Source organism: Triturus cristatus, chromosome 6 (assembly GCF_964204655.1).
Source record: "Triturus cristatus chromosome 6, aTriCri1.1, whole genome shotgun sequence".
In the NCBI taxonomy this organism is placed as follows: domain Eukaryota; kingdom Metazoa; phylum Chordata; class Amphibia; order Caudata; family Salamandridae; genus Triturus; species Triturus cristatus.
Genome location: NC_140589.1, coordinates 665,644,910 through 665,670,845, shown reverse-complemented (window position 1 = coordinate 665,670,845; position 25,936 = coordinate 665,644,910). Strand labels below are relative to the sequence as shown.

The window sequence follows — 25,936 nt, the reverse complement described above, 5'->3', positions numbered from 1 at the left end:
TAGGCTTACACAGAGTAGCACACCTAGATACTACTCTGGGACATTTCCTGAAAACAGGTTAAGTAAAATCGTTTTTGTTAGATTATGCAATTATAAAGAATTTCTTTAGTTTCTCAAACTCCACACTTGAAAACTTTTCACAGAATAACAGTCAATGTTATCCTATGGAGGAAAATAGTGTTATCGGTTTTGAGGTAAGTATTTAGTAGTGGGAGTTGAAGTTCTGGGAGTAGACTCAAGGGTCAAGGATGCACTCTAGTTACACCCTCAGCGGCACTAGGGCGGCCGGGTGCAAAGTGCTGAGGCCCAATGTCATCCAATGGGGGGGAAAGGAGGCCTCCAGTGGTGGCTGCTGACTAGCAGGCCACTTGGCTGTGGGATCAAAGCTCCTGGACTTTAGCTCAAGGCAAATGGGGAAACAAAGTAGCACCAAAGGTGCATCCTCAGCGCCACTAGGGCGGCTGGGTGCAGAGTGCTGTTTCGACGTTGTTTTCAATAGAGAACCTCCGGTTTGGAAAGACACTGCATGTTTGGGGAAAAAGGTCTTCTGGGTGCGGCCACCACTCCGAGAGATAAGTTGGGAAGTTAGGGGTTGGTTAGGCACCGTCGGTTTGGGTACACAAGGCTGTGGGGCATCGGGTGCAGGGGTGCCTTTTGGGGTCAGATCTTCTTACCAGCTCCTGGTCGCGGGTAGGGGGGTCTGCTGGATTTAGACTGCCGGCGTCGGCTGGAGGCTTGAGGCAGGTCAGGGGTCGCTGGATCTCAGGTCAGGATCGCCGGGGTGACCTCCTCGTGGTGTTTTCCCACTCGAGCTCGAGACGTGGACGGCAGGGTGCAGAGTGGGGCGGATCCGCAATGTCCAGCCGGAGCCAGAGGTTGCAGATGAACAACTCTGGTGTTCACGGGAGGCAAAGTCTTTCTAGTTGAAGGCAGGCAGGTCCTCCGGGGTTTTGAGTTTGCTGGCTGCAGAACACACCGGGATTTTGCAGGAGCAGGTTCGAGGGGGAGACAGGCTGGTAGGGCTGGGATCAAGTCAGTGGGCGTCTTCCTCTTGTTAGCTGCTGCACCGCTGTTCGGACCTTCTTCTTCTTCTTGCTGGTTCTTGTCTAAGGAAGGAAAATGCTACTTACCAGTATGCATCTGTTCTTGGCATGTAGAGCTTCAGAATAAAATACTTTTGCATAGATCGCCATCTGGTGTTGGGCTCGGATGCTTGCACCTTGTTGTTGTCATGGAAGAAGTCTTTTGTGGTCATGAGATAGGCGACTCCTCCCTTGGAAGATAGTGCGCATGGGCATTGATTCCATCTTTAGATTGTTTTTCGCCATGATTGGAAATGATGGAGTTTGTAAGAAAATAGAAAAGATGTCCATGTGAGTGTATCTAAGTAAGATAACACTGGAACAGATACAAGGTCCGGGGAGGCGGTGGGTGTATGATATTCTGCAGCTCTACATGCCAAGAACAGATGCATACTGGAAAGTAGCATTTTCCGTTTGAGGAATATGACTGCAGAATTCATACTTTTGCATAGACTGTACAGCAGTGTCTCCCTTAGCGATGGTCACCTAGATCTGTTGCAATGGTTTGGAAAAGTGTCTTAAGAACAGCCTGGCCTAAGGAAGCCTGTTGCTACGCCTGCACATCTACACAATAGTGTTTGGTGAAGGTGTGTGTGTGGTAGACCATGTCGCTGGCTTACAAATATCTTCTAGGGGAATGTTCCCTGAGAATGCCATGGAAGCCTCAGTTTGCGTGTTGAGTGCACTCGAGGGGGAATTGTTAATGTGTGTTTTGCTTTATGGTAGCATATTTGAATGCATTTGACTATCCACCTGGCAATTCCAGCTTTGGAGATGGGGTTTCCTTTATGCGGTGGAGAGAAAGCTACAAACAGTTGGTTTGTCTTTCTAAAATGTTTAGTCCTATCAATGTAATAAAGTATAGCTCTTTTGACGTCTAGTGTGTGAAGAGCGCTCTCTGCTACGGAATCTGGGTTTTGGAAAAACACTGGTAACTCTACAGATTGATTAAGATGAAAAGCAGAGATTACTTTTGGAAGGAATTTTGGATTCGTTCTAAGAACCACCTTGTTACGATGTATTTGTAAGAATGGTTCTTGTATGGTTAAAGCCTGGATCTCACTTACTCTCCTGAGAGAGGTGATTGCGACAAGGAAAGCTACTTTCCATGTAAGGAACTGTAGTTCGCATTTGTGTAGAGGTTCAAATGGAGCACCCATGAGCCTAGTAAGGACAATGTTTAGATTCCACACCGGAGAGGGTGACAGTGTGGGAGGAATTATCCTTTTAAGGGCTTCCATAAAGGCTTTGATAGCAGGTACTCTGAACAGGGACAAATGTTGTCTGTTTTGAAGGTAGGCGGCCAGGGCAGCTAGATGTAATCTTATGGATGAGTATGCTAGATTACATCTTCGTAGATGCAGTAAATAGCAAATGATATTTTGTATCGAAGCATCTCATCCAGTGGGTCAATTTTGTTGTGATTGCAGTAAATGATGAATCGTTTCCATTTAGCTGCATAGCAAGCTGTAGTAGTAGGGCGTCTGGCTTCTTTGATAATGTTCATACAGTCTGGTGGGAGGTTTAGTTAACCAAACTCTAGGACTTCAGGAGCCAGATTGCTAGATTCAGATGTGCTGGCTCTGGGTGCCTTATCTCTCCATGGTTCTGCGTCAGCAGCTTTGAGGAGAGACGTAGTTTTTTGCGTGGAACTACTGAGAGTTCGAGGAGTGTTGTGAACCATGGTTGCCGTGCCCATGTGGGAGCAACTAGGATCATCTTGAGAGACTGTTGCTTGAGCATGCAAACTACTAATGGAATAAGTGGGAGTGGCGGAAAAGCGTACGCATAGCTGCCCGACGAGTTCATCCATATCGCATTGCCCTTGGACAATGGGTGTAGAAACCTGGCGGCAAAAGTTGGGCATTTTGTGTTTGTGTGTTGCGAACAGATCTATGTCTGGGTGGCTCCACATTTGGAAAAATGGTTGAAGAACTTGAGGATGAAGTTCCCATTTGTGTATCTGCTGTGTCTGAAGACTTAGCAGATCCGCAATCTGATTGTGCACTCCTGGAAGATGTTCTGCCAGAAGATATATGTTTTGCGGAATAGCCCATCTCCATATGCTTGGAACTAGATGAGACAGCTGCAAAGAGTGTGTTCCTCCTTGTTTCTGTATGTAATACATTGCTATCATTTTGTCCGTGCGGACCAGGACAGTCTTGTTGAGGAGATGTGTTTGGAATGACTTTAACGCTAGAAATATTGCTAGTAATTCTAGGTGATTGATGTGGAGCAATTTTTATTGAGTAGTCCACCTGCCCTGAACTGTGTGGTTTAGGAGATGGGCTCCCCAGCGGTTGAGTAATGCGTCCGCTGTTGGCACAATCTGTGGAACTGGCTCCAGGAACAGCCGCCCTATGGAGAGGTTTTGTGTGTTCCACCACTGCAGAGAGCGATGTGTGCAGCTGTCCACCAACACCAGATCTATAAGTTGACCTTGAGCCTGATTGCACTGACGTGCTAAGCATTCTTGCAAGGGGCGCATCTGAAGTCGTGCGTGAGGTACTATGAAAATGCAAGAGGCCATCATTCCTATGAGCTGCATGAAAACTCAAGCTGGAAAGGAGTGTTGGGGTTTAAATTTTGAGATGAGGGTTTGTATACTGGCTATCCTGGCTGGATTGGGGTATACTAGAGCTTTGGAAGTGTCTATCGTGGCCCCTAGATACAGATGTATGTAGGAAGGCTGCAAATGTGACTTGGCGTGGTTTATTGTGAACCCCAAGTGGTGTAGCAGTAGAATTATTTGGTGAGTATGATGAACACACTGACTGTGTGACTTGGCTTTTATCAGCCAGTCGTCCAAGTATGGAAACACATGGATCTGCTGTCTTCGCAAGTGTGCGGCTACTACCCCAAGACACTTTGTGAAGACCCTGGGTGCTGTGGTTACTCCGAATGGGAGAACCTTGAACTGATAGTGTTGGCCCTTCCGCTGTGAATCTTAGATATTTCCTGAGAGCAGGGTGTATGGGAATATGGAAGTAGGCGTCCTCGAGATCTAATGTGGCAAGGAAGTCGCCTTATTGAAGCAGTGGGATGACTTGTTGAAGAGTGATCATGTGAAAGTGATCTGACTGTATGTAGAAATTGAGAGGTCTGAGGTCCAGTATGGGCCTGAGAGTACCGTCCTTTTTGGAGATTAGAAAATATAGGGAGTAAACCCCTGTCCCTTGATGCTCTAGAGGAACTGGTTCTATTGCATGCTTTTGATGCAGTGAGAGAAATTACTGTTTGAGGAGCGTTAGATGTTCTGTAGACATGGGACGATATTTGGGCGGTATGTTGGGGGAGTTGCAGTAAGTTCCAGACAGTAACCATACTGGATCATTTGCCTTACCCACCTGTCTGTAGTGATGGAATTCCAGACAGGTAGGAACTGTGAGAGTCTCCCTCCGATCGGGGTGGAATGGTCTGGAGGTAGTGGAGGGAAGTCACTGTTTGTTAGTGGGGGGGGGGAAGTGCAAGTGTTGTTACCTCGGCCTCTCCCTTTGTTGTTATTCCCCCTGTACCCATCTCTGAAATATCCCTTGTTGGGGGATGTCTGTGTGGGACCTTTGTATGAAGAGGAGCCAGTTTCTGTGCTGATGTTCTTGGATGCGCCCCTATAAAAGGAGCGACGAAAGGAGCCCCGTGTAGATGGAGACTGTAATGCTCCCATAGATTTTGCAGTCTCAGTGTCTTTTTTCATTTTCTCTACAGCTGGGCCAAAAAGTTGTTCCTGATTGAACGGCTGATTCAGGATGGTAGTCTGCATTTCTTGTTTGAACCCAGAAATGCGCAACCACGCATGCTTTCGTAATAACACACTAGTGTTGATTGATCTAGATGCATTGTCTGCTGCATCGAGGGTACATTTAATGGATGCGTTTGTTATTAACTTACCCTCCTGAATCAAATCATTGGCTTTAGACATGTATTGGTCAGGCAAATGCTGCATTAGGCCCTCAAGCTCTTCATAGTGAGCCCTATCGTATCTGGCAAGTAATGCTTGTGCATTAGCTATCCTTCAGTGATTAGCTGCCTGGGAGGCAACTCTTTTGCCTGAAGCATCTAGCAATTTAGACTCTGTCTGGAGGTGGAGCATCACCGGAGGTCTGAGAGTTGGCACGCTTCCTAGCATTGGTTACTACCAGGGAATCTGAGGGGAGTTGGCCCCTAATGTAGGTGGGATCATTAGGGGCGGGTTTATATCTTTTATCAATCCGAGGATTGAGAATCCTGGTCCTGACAGGGTCTTTGAAGACATCTGTATTATGTTTAATGACACCTTTCAGCATGGGTAATGTGTGTACTGTCTTTTGTGACTGTGCAAAAGTGTCTAACAGGAAGTCTTCCTCTGTGGGGTCTGAATGCATTTGAACGCCAAGATATTGGGCAGCCCTATCAATGAGCTGACTAAATAAGGTTGTCATCAGGGGGAGATGGCCTTGTTGGGTATGCATGTGGATCAGGAAGGTCTGGAGGATCTACAGGGTCATTGTAGTCGTCCCATGTGTTCTGTGGTATGTCAGTGTCATCAAAAAAAGGGGGAGAAAAAAGAGGTTTAGAAGTTAGGTTCACCCTCCATCTTGTACATAGATATTAAACAACCTGAACGTTCAGGTAAAAAGAACCTAACCTGGGGGTGTCAGAAAGACAATTGGATTCCGATAAACACCCAAAAGAGAAAGAAAGGGGCAGAACTTTTCCTTTCTTGATTCCCCTCACTCACCAGGGTTTCCCCACGGTGACATGCTTCATCATTGGGGTCCTCTCAGTCCTCTACGGGCTGAGGCGTGCTGCAACTTACGGATTACGTAGGAGCACTTAATACAAATTATGTGTGGTGCAAGTGTAGTGATATGGAGTGGGACAAGTGAATTAAAATAATCAACTAGTGGGCCAAATAAATTTTATTCTTGCTCCTAGCTAATTGGTTAAAAACGGTTTAATATGCTAAAATAACCTACTTTTAATGGGTAAGTGTACTTAGCAAATGGTCAACTAGTTTCGAGCTCCCCAGCTCTTCTTCAGGACTACACTGGGACCAGCCCAGTGCAAATACCACTCCTAGTAAACCTTATTACGGTGAAAAACAAGTGAACACGCTGCGACTAATAAGCATGCGTTAGAGATGATACATACGTAAGTATACGCCTGGCAATGTCTGTAGGATATAAAAATACAAAAAATTAAAGGAAAAAAGGATAATATGCAATGTAAATAGAATCAATGGTGATCACACTATACACCAGTGTTGGAACACTCTTTTTCTCTTTTTTCTATTGTGCCACTGAGTGGTTATCCAAGAAAATACTTGCTTCATGCAGGCGCTGTGCTACAAGGTGAGTAAAAAAAGGTCTATGAATGCACACAGTGCACATACAAAACATGCGTCTGACAAAACATAACACACACATAAAACTAACGTATGCACGACATTACATACATCTTAAGAAGCAATACTATGCCTCATGGTCAACGGAGGGGGTGTGGAATTCTCGTACACCTAGAGAGATGGTACAAGTAGTCGTTAATAGAGTGGAGCACTGTATTCTTTGTAGACCTTAAGCGGGGAAAAACGGAAAAGATGCGATCTCCGTGATTAGGGGGAGAAATTCTAGTCTTCCCCTGTGGCGATTCCCACTTACTTGTACGTTGAAAAACACACTCTGGCACACCTACTAGAGCCCAAGCCTCACGGACCGCATACTGTGTGGTTCCGGGCGAGGTGCTTGTTATCTATGAGTGTTTTCTGTGAAAAGCAAAAAAGGACTTCCCGGCGGAGGTTCTTTCCGTGGCGCCCATGTTGGCAAAGGGAAGAGGTATTCTGTTGGTAACAAAGCTATATATTTAACAATTATAGCAAATCGTTACTAAATCAAGGGATAGCGCGATGGCTGTTGCTAAGAAATATAAAAGATAAAAAAGATAGTCATGCATACTGGATGTCCAACAGTTGCTAGGAAAAAAGCTGCCATGATGGAACAGTGTGAATCGGACTGATGTTCATGCTTGCAATGGGAGTATAAAATACATCGAGGGAGGTGATCATGTGATACGCCTTTGTGTGGTAGTTAATCAGGAAAAAGGGGTTAATGTCTCTACCCATGAAAAGCTTTTTAGGCTTGTATGAAAAAATATATATGCTAGTATGAAAACACATATATATATATATATATTGCTCTTAGAGAGATGGACAAATAACCAAGGGAAAAAAACTTTTCAATAAAGTTGCATGATTCAGTGGATGAAAAAAACTGCTTGATTCAGTGGATGGAAAAAATGCTGGCTTCAAAACTGGTATACATTAAAAAGTTTTTTATATATATATATATGTGTTTTCATACTAGCATATATATTTTTTCATACAAGCCTAAAAAGCTTTTCATGGGTAGAGACATTAACCCCTTTTTCCTGATTAACTTCCACACAAAGGCGTATCACATGATCACCTCCCTCGATGTATTTTATACTCCCATTGCAAGCATGAACATCAGTCCGATTCACACTGTTCCATCATGGCAGCTTTTTTCCTAGCAACTGTTGGACATCCAGTATGCATGACTATCTTTTTTATCTTTTATATTTCTTAGCAACAGCCATCGCGCTATCCCTTGATTTAGTAACGATTTGCTATAATTGTTAAATATATAGCTTCGTTACCAACAGAATACCTCTTCCCTTTGCCAACATGGCCGCCACGGAAAGGACCTCCGCCGGGAAGTCCTTTTTTGCTTTTCACAGAAAACACTCATAGATAACAAGCACCTCGCCCGGAACCACACAGTATGCGGTCCGCGAGGCTTGGGCTCTAGTAGGTGTGCCAGAGTGTGTTTTTCAACGTACAAGTAAGTGGGAAGCGCCACGGGGGAAGACTAGAATTTCTCCCCCTAATCACGGAGATCGCATCTTTTCCGTTTTTTTCCTGCTTAAGGTCTACAAAGAATACAGTGCTCCACTCAATTAACGACTACTTGTACCATCTCTCTAGGTGTACGAGAATTCCACACCCCCTCCGTTGACCATGAGGCATAGTATTGCTTCTTAAGGTGTATGTAATGTCGTGCATACGTTAGTTTTATGTGTGTGTTATGTTTTGTCAGACGCATGTTTTGTATGTGCACTGTGTGCATTCATAGACCTTTTTTTACTCACCTTGTAGCACAGCGCCTGCATGAAGCAAGTATTTTCTTGGATAACCACTCAGTGGCAGAATAGAAAAAAGAGAAAAAGAGTGTTCTAACACTGGTGTATAGTGTAATCACCATTGATTCTATTTACATTGCATATTATCCTTTTTTCCTTTAATTTTTTGTATTTTTATATCCTACAGACATTGCCAGGCGTATACTTACGTATGTATCATCTCTAACGCATGCTTATTAGTCACAGCGTGTTCACTTGTTTTTCACCGTAATAAGGTTTACTAGGAGTGGTATTTGCACTGGGCTGGTCCCAGTGTAGTCCTGAAGAAGAGCTGACGAGCTCGAAACTAGTTGACCATATGCTAAGTACACTTACCCATTAAAAGTAGGTTATTTTAGCGTATTACCCCGTTTTTAACCAATTAGCTAGGAGCAAGAATAAAATTTATTTGGCCCACTAGTTGATTATTTTAATTCACTTGTCCCACTCCATATCACTACACTTGCACCACACATAATTTGTATTAAGTGCTCCTACGTAATCCGTAAGTTGCAGCACGCCTCAGCCCGTAGAGGACTGAGAGGACCCCAATGATGAAGCATGTCACTGTGGGGAAACCCTGGTGAGTGAGGGGACTCAAGAAAGGAAAAGTTCTGCCCCTTTCTTTCTCTTTTGGGTGTTTATCGGAATCCAATTGTCTTTCTGACACCCCCAGGTTAGGTTCTTTTTACCTGAAAGTTCAGGTTGTTTAATATCTATGTCAGTGTCATCATCAGGATGAGTGAAAGGGTCATTATTTCCACCCCCACCCCCTAGGTCATCATCATCCCATGGTAGTGGTGAGTATGGAGGAAGTATAGGAGACTTTGGTGGAGAGAAAGGCTTAGTAGGAAGAACAGGAGGGTCTTAAACGTGAAGTTGTACAGTCCTTTTTCTTCACAGGCACCTCAGGAATGTGTGGGGTGTCCAATTTTCTTTTGTTCTTGGAACTACTGACAATATGGCCTGTTTTAGGGTCCACATGCAGTGTTTTCTGTTTCGGATCGATGGGTCTGGTAGAAACAGTTCTTCCTCTTCAGTGTGTGCTTTCAGCGCCGATTTGTTCGGTTCCAAACTCGGTTTAGATTTCTGTTTTGGAGCCTTAGAAGAGGTTTTTGGGTCCTTCGGCTTAGGTGTGGAGTCCGAAATCTTTTTTGGATCGGAAGGTTTTCGAGGAGTCTTCAGATCCGAGTCCTTTTGTCCTTTCGGTGCCGAAGTGCTTGGTGTCGAGACCTTTTTGGAGACAGTGGAAGTAGGGTGTGTTCCCTCTTTCGGCAACGACGATGTTTTTGGGGCAGCGACGTGCGGCTTGCTCGGTCCTGAGCCGCCGGAAGGCTTCTCCCTTTGCTTCGGAGCCAGGCCCGGGGGTGGGGCTTCTGAAGTCTTCTTTTGGTCGCGACTAAGGCCTTCAGGCGAAGTCTTGACCAGAGCCTTCTTTTTTTCGGGTGGGGTTGGGCAGGGACAGTTGTACTCACTCGTTGACCTGGGGTGATGTCTTCATCTGAGTCAGAGTCATCTGCTTCGGATACGATGTTGAGATCCTCCGAATCCTCTGCCTCTGGAACCTCGGGCCTTCATCGAAGATGTCTTCTGGCACCTGTGCAGCCTGCTGCGCCATAACGTGTCATCGAGCCCGGCGATCATGGATAGTCTTCTTGGACCAGAAGGAGGTGCAGGCTTGGCAATTTTTCTCTTAGTGCTCGGGCGGGAGACAAAGGTTGCCGATCTTGTGTTGGTCGCTGTGTGGGAATTTAGCACCACACTGGGGGCATTTTTTTAATGGAGTCCTTTCCATTAACCGTAGGCCTGAATGGCGTTGAAAGGCCTAGCGGCCCGGTTCGACTATCTGAATCGAAATTTGAGTTAGCGCGTCGAAAGGCACGCGAATGAGAACAATACTGTCGAGTTTGCAATGATTTGCGCGCCGAAATGGTTTGGAAAACACGGTGCCGAACCGGAGCGCTAAAGATATTTTCAAACCCGATGGGAGAAAAAAACAATCTAAGGATGGAGTCGATGCCCATGCGCACCATCGTGCAAGGGAGGAGACACCTATCTTGTGACCACAAAAGACTTCTTCTAAGACAAGGTGCAAGCATCCGAGCCCAACACCAGATGGCATTCTATGCAAAAGTATGAATTCTGCAGCTCATATGCCTCGAACGTAAGGTTCAGGGGTGCCCCTAAATACTAGATTTAGGGGCGTTACAGGTAGGTAAAAGGCAGGGACCAATGATTCCCCTCCCCGGGGTGGGAACACCCCCTATTATGCCACCCTCCTGTGGGGAGGGGGGCATGAGCCTATCCCTGGTTGGCTGAGCCTCTCCATCTTCAAGATGGCGTGGACTGAGAGTGGTGCTTCACCTCGCCTACCCCACCTGAGTTGGCAGAGGTGGGCACACCTCTCTTCCTCACTTGTTTTTCCCACCGGTTCTCCTGCCCAAAGTGGGGGGTCAGAACCAGTTGCTGAGAGCAGCAAGTGACCTGCGGAAGTTCACAAAGGCGGCAAGCCTTTGAAGCTTCCCCTTCGTGAACCCTGCCCATCCTGGGGGAGGAGGCTTGGCACCTCGTCCCAGGATGTGCATTGTTTCAGGCCCCAGAGAGCAGCAGGCTCTCGACCCAGGGGTCCAGAAACATGTCTGGTGGTGGCAGCTGAAAGAAGCCCCTCAGCCTGGACACTAGTGGTGGGTTAGTTTTCAGGGGGCATCTCTAAGATGCCCTCTGTGTGCATTTTTCACTAAATACCACACTGGCATCAGAGTTGGTTTAATGTGCTGAGACGTTTGATACCAAACATCGCCATTTTCAGTGTAGCCATTATGGTACCGTGGAGTTTGTAATGACAAATTCCCAGCACCATATACTCTTAATGGCAGCACTGCAGTTACAATGTCTAAGAATGGACTTAGACACTGTAGGGGTACAGGGCTCATGCACCTGTACCCTCACCACTGGTATAGTGCACCCAGTTAGAGGGGTCACTGATCTATGCCAGGGAAGTGGGCTGTAGTTGACTCTTCACTTTGCTCTGTACCAAGACACGCAGCCTGCAAAGGCAGTGTGTGAGTGTCAGGGTACAGGACCTCTAAGGGTGGCGCAATAAGTGCTGCAGCCCTTAGAGGCCTTCTCTGGTCACAGTGCCGTGGGTACCTGTGGTACCATTTACCAGGGTCTGACCTGTGGCCAGAGATGCCAATTGGGTTTAGGCCTCAATGAAGATTTAGGGAAAGAACATAGGCCCTGGGTACCTGATTAGCAGGAGCCCAGGGCACACTCAGTCAGTCAGTCACACTATGTTTTTCATTTTTAAGTTTTAAAATATATGAGAATAATTTCGCAATTAGCTAGGCCCTATAACATCTTCCCAGATGGCATGGCGGATCCAGTTTTGAGTCCATTCTTAGCCTCGCATTGAGGTTTTTGTGTTCTGGTATCATAGATAGCATAGAAGTATATCAAATTGTAGTTGTTCTATATGAATAAATCATGATTTTAAATTGTTTCTATATGCACTTTAATGAACTATGGTCCTATTTTGTATATTTTATGTCTTTTTACCTGTTTTATATTGTACTTTTATGCTTCTATGAACCGAAGTAAAGTTGATTTATGATGATCGTGAGAAGTTTAGATACTCTTCAAATATTACGGAGGATTAGAGTTCTAATAAAGCTCAGGGTAAAAGGATTATGTAAACAAGACTGGCATCAATGTGAGGCATTTCAGATATTAAGGTCGGATGCAATCACTATAACATATTAAGTTCAGTCTTGGATTTCGGCACAGTGTCCTCCCAGATGCCCCTTCGCCCACAGTCATTAAAATGCGGTGTTTTGTTTGATTCAGGGCATTCTCATTAGGCATTCTTCGCTGTAACATCATGTTGTTTTGGTACTGATCCCCACCACAACAGGCCTTGCAGAGGTAGCACTTATGATATTTCAAGCTGATCTCACTATTGTCACGCTCCTTGAGCCAGACGATGGATTGCATGATTATACGGTCCTGTTCTGCACCGACTGATACTGCAGCTTGAATTTCAGGTTTATATTTAAGCAGTTGGTGTTGATTTTAATTATGGGCCAGTGGAGGCAATTTCCTTCTCGTTGATGGAATTCCCACCTATTACGGCAGTGGGCCTTTTAACTCCCACAGTGGAAGACATGTCTTATGATCCCACAACAAACCTTAGTGGATCAAGAAGCATCCATGACAATCGGTTGTATAATGGTACAACCCATGCCTCAACTACGCATGCCTGAACCATGTGGTCCCAACCACGACCTCTTCTTTACCACGCATGCCTTTACCATGCAATTTCGTGGTAAAGACATGATTGGTAAAGGGACACGTGTGGTAAAGATCACACCCTTGCCCCTAGCCCTGAAACCTACTGTCCCTTTTACCCAGCCCCAAGCCCTAAAAATTAACCCCCTGCCCTAAAAATTACCCCGACCTCAGCACCCCCGCCCTGAGCCCAAAAAAAGTCCCCTACCCCTGTAAACTGCCCTGACCCAGCCCCCTTCACCCTAAGGCCTAAAGTGCCCCATGCCTGAAAACTGTCCCTTCCCCTGCCGTAACCTGAGCCCTAATAACTGACCCCACGCCCTAAAATATACCCCGACAAGAGCCCCCCTTCGCCCTAAGCCCTAAAAACTGACCTCTACCCCTAAAAGCTACCCTGACCCTCCCGCCCTATGCCCTAAAACCCAGCCCCCTGCCCTATAAACAACCTAAATCCCCCCAGTCCTAAAGACTACCCAACTCTGAAAAGCTATCCCCCCCCCCCAAACCCAGGCCCACTTACCTGACTGCGTCATCTCCCGATCCTTCCTCTTCCTGCCCGCCCATTCCAGCATCTAGACTGCACACTGCTTTAACAACGCATATGTGTTGTTAAGGCATATGCATGGTTAAGGCAAGCGTGGTTCAGTTTGCATGGAAACGGCACGCATAGCTCAGCCCGCGTTGTTAAGGCTGTTTCCCATGACAATTACCCACTTTGCCCATGGCCTGATTCACAAACAGGGTTATGTGCAATTTGATATGTCTCTGGAGTGTATCAGCCTTTGCTACTACATCTTGGGTCTTCCTAAATTCTGACCCAACAGTAAGTAATACAGCTGAGGTTAACAACCTTCCAGCAGAATTCAAACAGCGGGGTGGACTCAGTTTCCTTTTTTAATTTGCATTAATCTACTCTCCTATCAAGAGAAAATAAAGGTTTATACAAAGTCAGTAGACTTGCAGATTAGCAGGGAAACATCTGCCCTTTTCCATAAATCCAGGGTGTTTTTGTTTTTCTTGACATTGGTATTTGACCTCAGCGAGGTTATGGTCCTCTGCATCTTTTCCAAACCATTGTGTGCGTCTCAGATTAAACAATAAACATGTGACCATAGCACAATCTTGGGCTGTAACACAGGCCCAGAGGCTCATTGAGTCCTAGAGGTGCCTTGGAATATACAATCATGTGGTCGTATCTTCTTTCTGATTCAAACAGCAGCCTTCAGAATTAATTTAAAAAATCCGAAGCGCTTCTAACTATCTAGGCTACAGTTTTGTTCTAATTCTGCTGGAATTTGATTAAGTCTCGTCTGAAGCACATATGGAACGTTTTATAGACCGCAATATTTGTGATTTTTGAGTAATATATGGAACCCAAACTTTTAGCAACTCATTCTTGGTATTCACTAGACTGGAATTTTTTCCCTAGAAACGGCTGCTTTCTCTTGTTTTGATATTCCAAAAAGAGAAGCGTCTTGTGTGCATCAGCGCAGGATTAAGTGGACCTTTTCTGTAGGAAGGCAAGCTATCTTATAGCAGTCGATCATGTTCTACAGTCTGACCAGTGACTCGAGCCTCGCCTGTAGATGGCCGGAGGCAGCTACTGACACCTATCCGCACTCCTCTGCCGGTCATCATGCTTCTTGGTGAGTGAAAGTCAAGTGAGATTTTGATTTACAGTAAAGCATTTCATGCATGATTTACTCACACATGCAGGTATGGTTTAATTGTAGGGAGATTTACCATTGGGTTCTTAAAGGATCAAGGCTTAGGTATTTGTATAAATAGTGCCAATCTTCAATCATTTAACATCCCGGAGGTCATGACTCCTTGCCAACAATCCCAATGAGTGGATCCAGCGCCCATATATCATGTTTCGACCTACAGGGGTGCCTTCATTCACATGGACTTTCTTAGTCATCTTGAGACTGATTTGCTAAGCGCTTGCGTTGAGCTCGGATCTGGGGACTTCAAACTCACGTTAGATTTCATCTGTGACCTGGCCTCCTCCCCTTCTAGTAAGTGAACACAACACCGACATTTCATTTAAAATAAATACACTTCCACAGACTAATATGGTTTACTCACAACTTGGCTACTTCCTTGAGTTGGTCCCACTACTAAGAACCACAAGGACAATCGCTATAGCTAGTTTTATGTTGAATTCTATTTTTACCCTCACACATTTTGTGGTATCTTTCTAGATTTCTGCCTTACATTCTACGTCTCTTGGCTGTACAGCACTGCTTGCTGATTCCCGCAATCCCCAGCAAGTCATGCTTGTAATGTACATGTTTAGCTGCCTTCGATCTATGACCAACTGGTTGTAAAGTATGAAAGCTCTGCTGGAGAAAATTCAAACTTTCATCTCTAGTTTGTCAGTAACTCCTTCAAAATCCCTACTCAACAATTTGAGTATTACGGGCAAGATCAAACTTTTTATTTTAATGGCCAACCAAGTAGGCATCAAAGTATTTTAAAATCTAAATAATATAAATATTGTCAGCATTTAATTAGGAATTTAGTTTGCAGTGTCATTAAAACCTTTCAACAACATACATTAAAATGTTGACTAAAGAAAGAATAAACTCTTTTATAGATTTCTATATAAGGGTGAAACTTTCGGTGTATCTAGGGGTTCCGAACTCGAAGCACAGAACTTCAGATGGCCCATCCAACAATTGCTGGATGATGGGTTATTGGTGTGTTTGAAGTGTACTGAACCGGAGAGTAGGCCAAATATTGCTAACTTCTATGCACGACAAATTAGGCCCACATAAATGTCAGCTATATGAACACAAACGTTTTGTAGGCTATAGTGGACAACTAATGCTGTATCACAAGACCTCACAGGACATCACAGCAGACAAGTAGAGTGGAATCTACGTGCTCAAAGCAAGAAATCTATTTGCATGCACTGAGCATCATGCCGCAAGTACTGGAGCTTCGATAATAATTCAAGTGGAAATTATCACTAAAGACTAAAGATATTGGTGTATTTGAGAGCCACATAAATTAATGCAACCCAAGCCACATAAATCAATGCATCTTAAGCACCCTCTAACACAACCTCACGTGGCACTGTGAAACCATAATCACAATTTATGTCGTTAGGATTACATTTTAACCACTTCTGCTCCCCAGATGATTTGCACCACATCAGTCAACAAGGAATTTTGCACAACACTGCTCTTACAATAGGTTACAAATCTGTACAATCTGCATATTATTTGCACTTTAGATTATGCCACTGAATAATGGCCACCAACATGTCACATTCACAATTAACAACAGGTTCCAGTATATCATCTAACAAATAATCCCAAATGGAGAAAGTGCCTGAGGCAACACAAGAGAACCTATTGCCACTTTCCGGAATGTCCTTCATAGAACCATGACAGTTCACTGTACAGTTATCTCCCCCTGTAGACCCTCTCACATAATAACACCCATTTCAGCAGATGCCAAAACACAAAATCATGAACTGTGCTTACAGATGTAAAGCTTACCGACACAAGTATAACAAGACTGCACCATGTCATCATCTCCCAAAATAACAATCAGATAGTGAGACTGGTACAGACTATATTAACATTTGTAGAGAGACCAACTTCAAATAATATTCAGATTTAATCGCTCAAACAGTGTTCAGACTGAACTGGGAGGGGCATATTTCTTCGCGATATCCATTCCCATTGGCACCCTGAAATCAAGCAGTGTAAAAACCAATCACATAACCAAAGTAGAACTAAAAACAACAACAAAAAAACAGAGGAACAATTTTGCTCGCCATGCCTTATGCAAAGAGATCATATCTAAAATCTCATTCTGATGGCACCTCACCCCACTGGACTCAACACCATTAACCCCACACTTACTGTTGCTTGTCAGAGGGGTCGTGTTGAGGTGGGATCCCTATTGCATATCCTATGGTCCTGTACCTGGCTGGGACATTTCTGGGATAATGTCTTTGTGGCATAATGAAGATCCAAATAAGGAACAAGTGTTGAACAAATAAGATAATTAACAAACCACAGTCTTCTCTGCCATCGCCCAGATTCACAGCCAGAACACAGACAAACTGCCCGAGATTGCTCTGCTTGGCAGACGATCAGAGGGTATGTTCCCACTTCTTTCCATTGCACGCAAAAGGATCTCCCACCTCTTTGTGACACCCACACACACTTTCTTATCCTCCTGGGTAAGACCACTACACCAAAATATGCACTCTTGCTACATAAATTCTAGGGACTACTGGGACATGAGAAATTAGAGCACGACCTAGCAGATAAATCTCAACTTTTTAACAGGTTATAGACCCTGGACCGATCTCATTCAAACAAGGACAACAGAGACCTCATCTGCCCACAATCTTTGAGGACTTTGGGACTTATCGACCACACTATTGTTTCCTGGTTTGGAATGACTATGGCCTAAGAAGACAGATATGTGATGGAACTCTTAACTGTATGCATGAGTGGTCTAGGGTGGAGGGGTGGTGATTTGAGGTTCAGGGGGTTGGGGGTTTGTTAGCAGTTGATGCCGTCACAAGATGGTGCTTTCTTTTGATTAGTTGTACTGCGCAGGAAAATAACAAACACTATTGAAAATAAAAAATAAAAAAAGCACCCACAGATAAAAAACTATTTGGGTTAGGAGTGCACAACTCTACAACTTTGCAAGCCCAGATCTGAGGAATCAACTAAAACAGGCTACATTTAAAAATCAAAACTTTAAGGCAAGCCTCTCCTTGGAGGTGTTCACTGCCATTCCCAATTTCGATGCCTCCTTTTCTCCTGAGGTACAAGCATCCATCAAACAAGAATAAAGTCCAAACACCTTAGAAGCCACGATCTTAAAAGATGAAGACTTGTCTCCCTTATACAGGAGTTTTAAAAAACTAATGCATTGAAGAAGAGACTCACATGGTGGATTTTTTGGGCACAAGCCACCAATTTACATAACAATTAAATAAATAAAGGACATAGGGAAATATTTGACCTGAGCACTCATGGCTGTGACAGGCAGGGTCCAAGCCTCACACTTTTTGGTGATGGCACAACATAAGATTGCAGATTGCAACCCCACCACTAGCATACAGTCGGCCATGGGAGCTCCAGATCCCAGCTCTGATGGCCTGACTCCCTCTATGGATAGGTGTGGAACAGCAGCTATAATGTATAACAAAAAGTTTTTGGGTAACTAAAAAAAGAAAAAAATCCGAAAAAGTTGTAGATCCTGATTTTATGGATCAGAATCAGAATCTAGTCGCCTCACACTTTTTTGCACAAATAATTGAGATTTCCTTGTGTAGAAAGTTTTGAGAAATAGACCATCACTGATTTTAGTCCTAGATGAACTTCACAATTTATGAGATGTGTTTTAAGGAGCCGAAATGACCAGATCACTGAGTTTGAAGCAATATGTTATGGCATCCTGAAAATTTTATAGAATAAATAAATAACACTGTGACAATGCTATCCTTTCATATCCGTTCTTGTGATAAAGGGAAACGTATTCAATTTCGACGTTGCATTGAGTACACACCGAACAATGGAAGTTAAAGCTCTTAAAACTTCTTGTTCTTTTAATTTTCCTCAATGTTAAAACTTTGGATAAGACTGAACTTCCTGCACTAAATAAGATTTGACAAGAGGTTGGTAACTATATCACCTGAATTGATGGGCTGCATGTGGACAGAAATTAGTACCTGTTGAAGTTCCCACTGTAGAACATGTGAGGCAGCTCTCCATTGGGCTTTTATTAGTAGACTTCTTTCAAAACAAAGGGCGCAGGGAAATGGCTGCATGGACAGATGTCCTGCAAGGATACTGCCTTAGGTTAGGTCAAAGGGATTGCATCACCCAACAAACAGGTGGTGGACTAAGTAAAAAAACACAAATCAATGTGATGAACTTTCCCCTGCATTCAAGGGCTAAACTCAGACGGCAACCTGTACTTTGCCCACATCTAATCACAACAACAAAACGTGACAGGGCAATGTGAGCTGGCTTCCACACGGGAATGCGTATTCAAACAATCTGAGCTGGCTTCCACTTGTGGAGCTACAAAGGAGCCGAAATCTACAGAATATCTACTGACTTCATGAGCAGTTATGTTATAGCCCATTATTTAGGGCCAATTTGCCATTGACATGGATTAGTAGCGATGTCCGGGGCTGCCGTTCTCCACAGTTTCAAAGTTTCTATCACAGACTAGAGTCAGAGTCATGCGTATTTTGTTTTGGCCTTCATTTGGGACAAAGTGGTGTAGTATAGGTTGACTGGTGTGTGTGGTTGGGTGTTAGATTCATGTGCGAAAGGAAGGTCTATGGTCATGTTGGATGGGTGGACAGTTCTTATTGGGTTTTAGGTGGATACTTTCGAAGCTGGGGAGAAGTGACTGGATGGCTACACCAACTGCTTATGCATCTCATAGGCCATGCCTACTGCCTAACAGTGTATGACACATCTTTAATAATCCCACAAAATGGCACCCTACAACTAATAATACTTGAATGCCACAATGACTGAATAAATTAATCTGCAATCAATAGTTTTTTTGATTAGCCTCACTCAAGCTCAATTTAACCCCAATTGTCTTCTTCACTGTAACCTTTGCCCCAATGCTTAACTTACTTTTTTTAAATGTATTTTATTTAATTGAGTTTTATATAGCGCTGGCTAGACCCGGAGGTATCAGAGAGCTTTACATGAGGAGAGTTACATAGGTTACAAGTTACACATTGTTACAGAAGGTACGTCAATTACAAGTTCCGTCAGGGCGTGTAGAGGGTAAGATGGTAATGTAAAAGGGCGACGGGGAGGGAGATTAAGCGGAGAATTGGCACAAGGAAAAACAAAGCAGGCAGGGGAAGAGAGATTCAGGGGAGAGAGGAAAGGAATGGGGGAGGCAAGCAAAGAATGAAGGAGGAAAGGGGGGTAGGAGACACAACAAGGAGACGAAGAAGTAACTGTGTCTGATGTCCGGTTGGGTGGGAGATGGCTCCCCGCGGTAAAGGAATCATTCCCAGTCTTCCATTTTGTGTGATTCCCTTGTCTCGGTGGACTCTCTCAGCGGGGTCGCTGAGACTCCAGGGCATAGATGCTGGATCCCTCCCCAACAAGGGGAGAGGAGTGCTTTGGTCATGGGCACACTTAGAAGAATGAAGGAGAGAGGAGGAGGGGGAGGGGGTAGAAAACCCAGCGTGAACACAGTGGCTGACTTCAGGCAGGGTAGGAGGTGGTAAGGGAGATCAATCCCGGTCCTCCACTATGGGAGATTCCCTTGTCACTGTGGACTCTCTCAAAAGGGTCTCTGAGACTCCAGGGCAAAAATGCTGGATTCATCCCCAAAAAGGGGAGTAGGAGTGCTTTCGGCAAGGGAATACTAGAGGGGGCCATAATAGGGAGTCGGGCTGGTAGGGTTACATAGGTTACAAATTACACATTATTACAGAAGGTACGTCAATTACAAGTTACATCCATTGGTTCGAGGCGTGTAGAAGGGTAAGGGGATAATGTAAAAGGGTGATGGGGAGGGAGATTGAGTGGAGCACAGGCATGAGGATAAACAAAGCAGGTAGGGGGAAAGAGATTCAGGGGAGAGAGGAAAGGAATAGGGGAGGCAAGCAAAGAATGAAGGAGGGAAGGGGGGGTAGGAGACACAGCAAGGAGACGAGGAAGTCCAGGCTAGACCCGGAGGTATCAGAGCGCTTTACATGAGGATTAAGGCGTGTTACAGCGTTACATCAATTACAGTTACATCACAGTTAGATCCGTTGCTAGTGAATTCAATAAACATAGAAAAACAAGATGAGGAAGAAAACAATGTCTGATGTCCAGCCGGCCCCTCTGCTCACCTTTGGGGACCACACAGGGCGTAGACCTGAAATCGCCTGACCGGCACCATTTTGAAGATAGGCGACATCACCCAGTATGTGATATTGGGCAAACATAGCAGGGACCAGGAGTGTGAGTATAGGTAAAATGAATGACCACTCCAAGATGGCCACCATAGTTTGTGAAGGGAGCAGGCCCATTTCTATTTCCATGCTCAGCAGATCATCGAAACCTGTGAAAGGAGCAGGCCCATTTATATTTCCATGCTCAGCAGATCCTCCAGATCCGGGAAGGGGGCGCAATCTTCAGGATCAGAGGTAGGAGGACGACATGGCTGTCTAATTATAGCAACAGGCCATAAACGTACAAAATGGGCGCTCACGAATACACACTTCAGCCCAAAAGAAGTCCAGATGTTAGCAGTCACTCCACAGGTGAGGCAGGGTAAAGCTGATATCAGGGTATCAACCCCTGTTGAATGTCTCCGAGTCAAGTGACCGACCCCTGGACCTTCCACTAACCTCAGAACATGCCCCCAGGACCCGGTGCTCCTGCAGCCGGAAAGCACGTGGAGCCTCCGACACACAGAGCCAAGGGGAGGGTCCCACACTGGCAGCCACGAAGGTGCAGGGAGGGGCAGGAGAGCTCCAATATAATCAATGGGAGGGGGGGTGGAGTTGCATTCACCGCCAGCAAGGAAGGAGGTGGGGGGCAGCAAGCTAACTGTTTAGGGCAGACAGGAAGGGCAGTAGCAGAACAATGGCCACACGCTGATGTAATGAGGGAGCAGTGTCATAAAGTTGGACAACAGATGGCAAGGAAAGGGGGGCAGGAGCTGCAAGCTTGGGTAGGGGCAGTACAATGCCAGGTCAGACCATGTGTCCAAACCCCCTTCCACCATGCACTGTGATGGGCATCTTAATTGACATTTTAAAAAACTAGAAGTTCCCTCACCAAATACACCAACTGTAACAAGGTTCCTCTGAGTAAGGACCATGAGTGCTCAGAGAAATAAGCCAAAAAATACTTAAACTAACCTTGCGTCTAACCTCAGCTGTCCCTCTTAAACTTAAGTGTGACTCTCATCACAATCATAAATTATCAATGACCCAACACCTATTCCAACTTCATACCCTAGTAGTAAGGGTAACTGAAACCATATGGAAGCTAAAACAATAATAATGTTTAAAGATTTATAGAGCACATGGGTGCCCCACCAAGACTTCTCAGGACTAACAAGCCAGCAACCTGAAAACAGATAGTTAATCACTCCAAAGAGCTAGATCATAAGCAACTTCTTAAAATGGTCCCACTAGGGCTCATGCGTGACAGGAGTGGGAGATAATTCCAGAGTTTGGCAGCTGGAACCTGAAAGGAGCAGCTGCCCATTTGGGCTCTGCTCGCGCTCGGGACATAAGAAAAACTAAGATTGGCTGACCTAAGGGCCCTAGACTGGTTGTAGGGTCACACATAGACCTTCTTTCTACAAGAACATAATCAATTGTAATGACTTGCCTACATTTTTCTTCCCGATGACATATCGTGAGGGGCAAAAATCTGCAATGGTTTTCTGTGATCTGGATTTTTTTAACATAATATAACCTGGATTGACCGTGGTGTTGCTGGCTATCTTTATGTATGAGGTATACTGAAGATTTGTGTGATGTTCCATCTAATGTGCTCTTGTATTTGTGACTGCTATGTCTTCTTAGTGTTGTCACTGTCCAATATTTGTTGTAAACCGATATATGCTGAACGTTCTCTATAATGCATTTTGTGTGTGACTCATAGTGCAGTAAGTACTGACCTGATACACCGCCTTATGGCATATCTGTGCTCTGGTGGATGTTTGTGATATGTTCTGTTTTCCAAGCATTAAGTTAGTAAGAAATTTAATGTTGTGTTTCTGGACATCATATTTTGGTGGTTAATAATATTGGGAGCCATATGGCAGCTATCAATGTGGTATATATTTGTGCAGTGTTAGGTGCATGTGCGATGCTCTATCTAATATGCTCTTTTGAGGGATTCTTTCTAAAGCACCTTGTTGGCTAGTGCCATTGGGGGTAACGTGAAACAAGACTATATGCACAAACCTGTGCTCTGTTCTACATAAGTGAGACTTTGTGCCTACTGCATTCTATTAGACACTTTGTGGCATATCTTGGTGGCAAATGCAGCTGGGTTCAATGTGATCTCCGTTGCTATGTGCCGTGCTGGATGTCTAATGTGGTCTGCTGGATGTTTGTGTTTATGTTTCTTACTGACTAGTCCTCTTAGGAGCAATGCAATAGACGACTACAAAGCTTATCCAGGGTGCGGTGTTGAAAAGTAGTCTCTAAAATGTGAAAGTGCAGTCAAAGGAAACACTTCAAATAGCTGTTGTGTTGCTCTTTTGTAACAAGTATAAAGCATGGGTACAAATTATGGACTTACCGTACTGAAAACACGTACAATCACATTCAAATGCAGCTGACAATGCCTACAAGCACAACATTTTGAACCTTCTGGTGTGTGCATCTGAAACATGTAATACCATCCAAGCACTTTAAATAACCATCCACAGTCCTTGCTAGATATATATATTGTGGAGGAAGCAATGGGTTTAAAATGCACTCACACCTTTTGCTTTGTATGTGAGGCAGCTTCGGAGAAGGAAACTTCACACACAGGAGGATGAGGCTAGTAGAGCACAATGAGAGCTAGTTTTTTTTGTGGAAGTATGTTTGTGCATGCAATGCCATCTGAATTTCTTACCTCAGGTCCCCGGTCCTGTGTAGGACAAGACTCGCTATCTGCTTCAGAGAAGGACCCAGATTCATCGCTGGAGTTTGTCCCATAAGATTGCTCACATTTAATCTGGGGTCTGACTTGGTTGAAGAGTGTGTCCCCCATCATGCTCGTCTCTTGATGGTCAGCAGCCAGGAACCGGGGTCCCTGCGAACAGGGAGAGGAGGAGAACTCGCACAGTGGGAGGCTGCAGGGAGAGCCACCGCTGCCGTCCTCTGCATATGAGTAGGAGGAGCAAGAGCTAGATGTTCGCGTTCGTGTCTCTAGTGGGGGAGACCGGGGGCAGACTTTGATTGGCACTGGGCAGCTCGTGTTTGGTCGCATCCTTCCAGGCAAGTGATCGGAGAGTAATCCGCTGTGGCAATAGGTATGCGAACTGGGAAGTGATTGGCTAGCTCCTGCCCAAAGACCCTTTGGCAAATGCTCAGGAAGTTCTTTGTCCAAGCTGTTCACACCAGGGTAGGACTGCACTGGGGTGCCTATTTGGTCACAAGCACTTGATGAGAAAATAACACTCCTCCGGTCCAGTTCACCTTCCTGCTTACAGACCGGCTCAAACCCAATGCCCTTGAGGGGTGACCCTACCGTGAAGTTAGCTGCATCCGTTTGAGGTGTACGGGACCCCCTATAATTACCAGAGAAAGGGCCGTGGTCCGTTTTATGGTCACCCTGAGTTGCTCCCTTGTCCACAGGGCATGATGGGCTCCTGACAAATCGCTCCTGGGAAGAACTATGAAATCCGACCAAGTCTACCCCTTTTGTCCTCTTGAAGAATGATCTTAAACAGGAAGGTGAGGAACCACTTTTTGAGCTATTGATGCAAGTGGGACTGGGCTGCTTTCTGTCCATTTCCATGTCTCCTTCTTTTTCCCTGATTTCAGACTCATCGGCAGACAAGCAAAGAGTTATGCTCTCCTCGTCAGTCTGAGGTTCGGTCTTAATATGGGTCAGAGGCAGTCCCGGCGCAAGGCCATTGCCAGGACTCGAGTCAACTAATGTGCTTGGAAAACCTGAGGTACTAGTGTGTGAGGCGTCATAGATATTCTTGGTACAAGCCAGCTGGTATTTCTTATATCTTGGGTACCGCGTCACGGGGTCTTTGTCTGCAGGCCCCTTGCCATCTTTCTGCATCTCGGAGTTGGGCAGCATTTCCTCCTCCTTATCTGCCAACCTGCTCGTGGGCTCAGAGCTGAAAGGCTCCAGGTCCACTTTGTCCCTGGGGCAAGATATTTTGGAGGTTTCAGACTCCATGGTCTCCACCTCGCCATCAGAGATTTCTTCCTCCTGCATTTTCTGGCAGAAAGTGTCTTTTTTGCACAGTAACAAGCCATCCTCATGATTCAGAAGCTGCGTCTGGAGAAAGCGGAAGCAGGAGTCTTCCAGGTTGTGCATGCGCAGGAATTCAGCACAGCGGATGACCTCCTGGATGTTTTCTCTGCTGAGTAACAGCTTAGCAGTGTAGGCAAACTGTAACAATGGACCAAATCCCCTGGCTGTGACCTGCAAAAAAGAGGGAAATTGCCAGCATTAGTATCAGCACTGCTATTGTTCCAAGTCCCTCAAGTATAGTTAGACAACCTGACAGCTCTACTGTGCCAGATAAATACTGCAAAGAATCAGCTAATCTTCATCGTGGCCGAGGTCATACTACTTACATTAACGAATGCCGCCTCCATACGGGATGCTGCTTTTATATTTCAACATCCCCAAGGTGATAACAACAAGTCCTATTAAGTGGGTCGTTATAAGGGTGGTGATTTATCTATGCTGCTTAAAGAACACACTTTAGAAACAACCATTCATCATGCAAACCATGAAAGGATAAGAGGCACAGTTATTATAACAAAGAATGAGATGCATAGCCACCAACAAACAACTGATCACTTTTAGTGTAAGTTTACTATTTATTGCTATTCACAAACTACGAGTGTAGTTTTACGTGTGGTATCTTTACCACTTCAGTGACTATCTTTTTATGTGCGGAGTTCTCCACAGTTGTAAAGCTACTACACATAAAACTACACTCGTAGTTTGTGAATTGCAATAAAATAGCAAACTTCCATCAAAATTGTAAGTATATCTTTGTGGATAAGCTCCCATGAGTCTTATGGTAATTTAGCTCCTCTATCACAGCTTTCTCTTGAATAGTCTACTTTTAATACCTTGGAGAGCAGAGCAAAGAAGAACCTGTAAGAGATCCTAAAACTTTGTTATGAAATGCAACAAAATGGTACATGTTCCAACAATTTAACAAACAAACTTAGCTGAAGTAGGACTTGTCTCCGTTTTTACTTACCTGGTTACAAAATCAAATGTTTAGCAATTTCCCCCACAGCTGTGCCCCAGGTTTTTGACTACCCCTCTGCAAACAGGCATCTGCACCATATGAATAACGGGTAGCAGTGGGAACAGACATGGGTGCTACAGGGGTGGCAGCTACACCTTTATCAATATACTCTGTTACAATACACTTGATGTGGGGTTCCCTCTTTGGGGCCAGGACTGTGGAACTTTTTATGTGTGAAAGGAATAGCAGTAGGGGAAAGAGTTTCAGAATGTCCCGACTGGGCACCTGTAAGCAGACCCGTGCCATGCTCTTGACTTCACCATTATACTTAAATTCTACCTCACTTCATCCAGAGCAGTTTTGAAAGGGCTGAGTTTCAATCCACATTTGCTAAGCCACTGTAGTCAGAGAAGCACTCCCTTCTTTCCAGAAAGCCACCACCAAACATTTCAGGAAGTGATGTTTTGGTGTGAGGT

At 44.8% G+C, this 25,936-nt stretch overlaps 1 protein-coding gene across 1 annotated transcript in view; it reads right to left on the bottom strand.

Annotated features, from left to right (window-relative positions):
• Positions 1-25,936, bottom strand: part of BACH2 (BACH transcriptional regulator 2) — a 587,303-nt gene that overhangs the window by 49,250 nt on the left and 512,117 nt on the right. Inside the window, exon 5 of the mRNA XM_085611154.1 lies at positions 23,141-24,673. Coding sequence (XP_085467280.1) covers positions 23,141-24,673 — 1,533 coding nt within the window. The remainder of the gene's footprint in view (positions 1-23,140; positions 24,674-25,936) is intronic.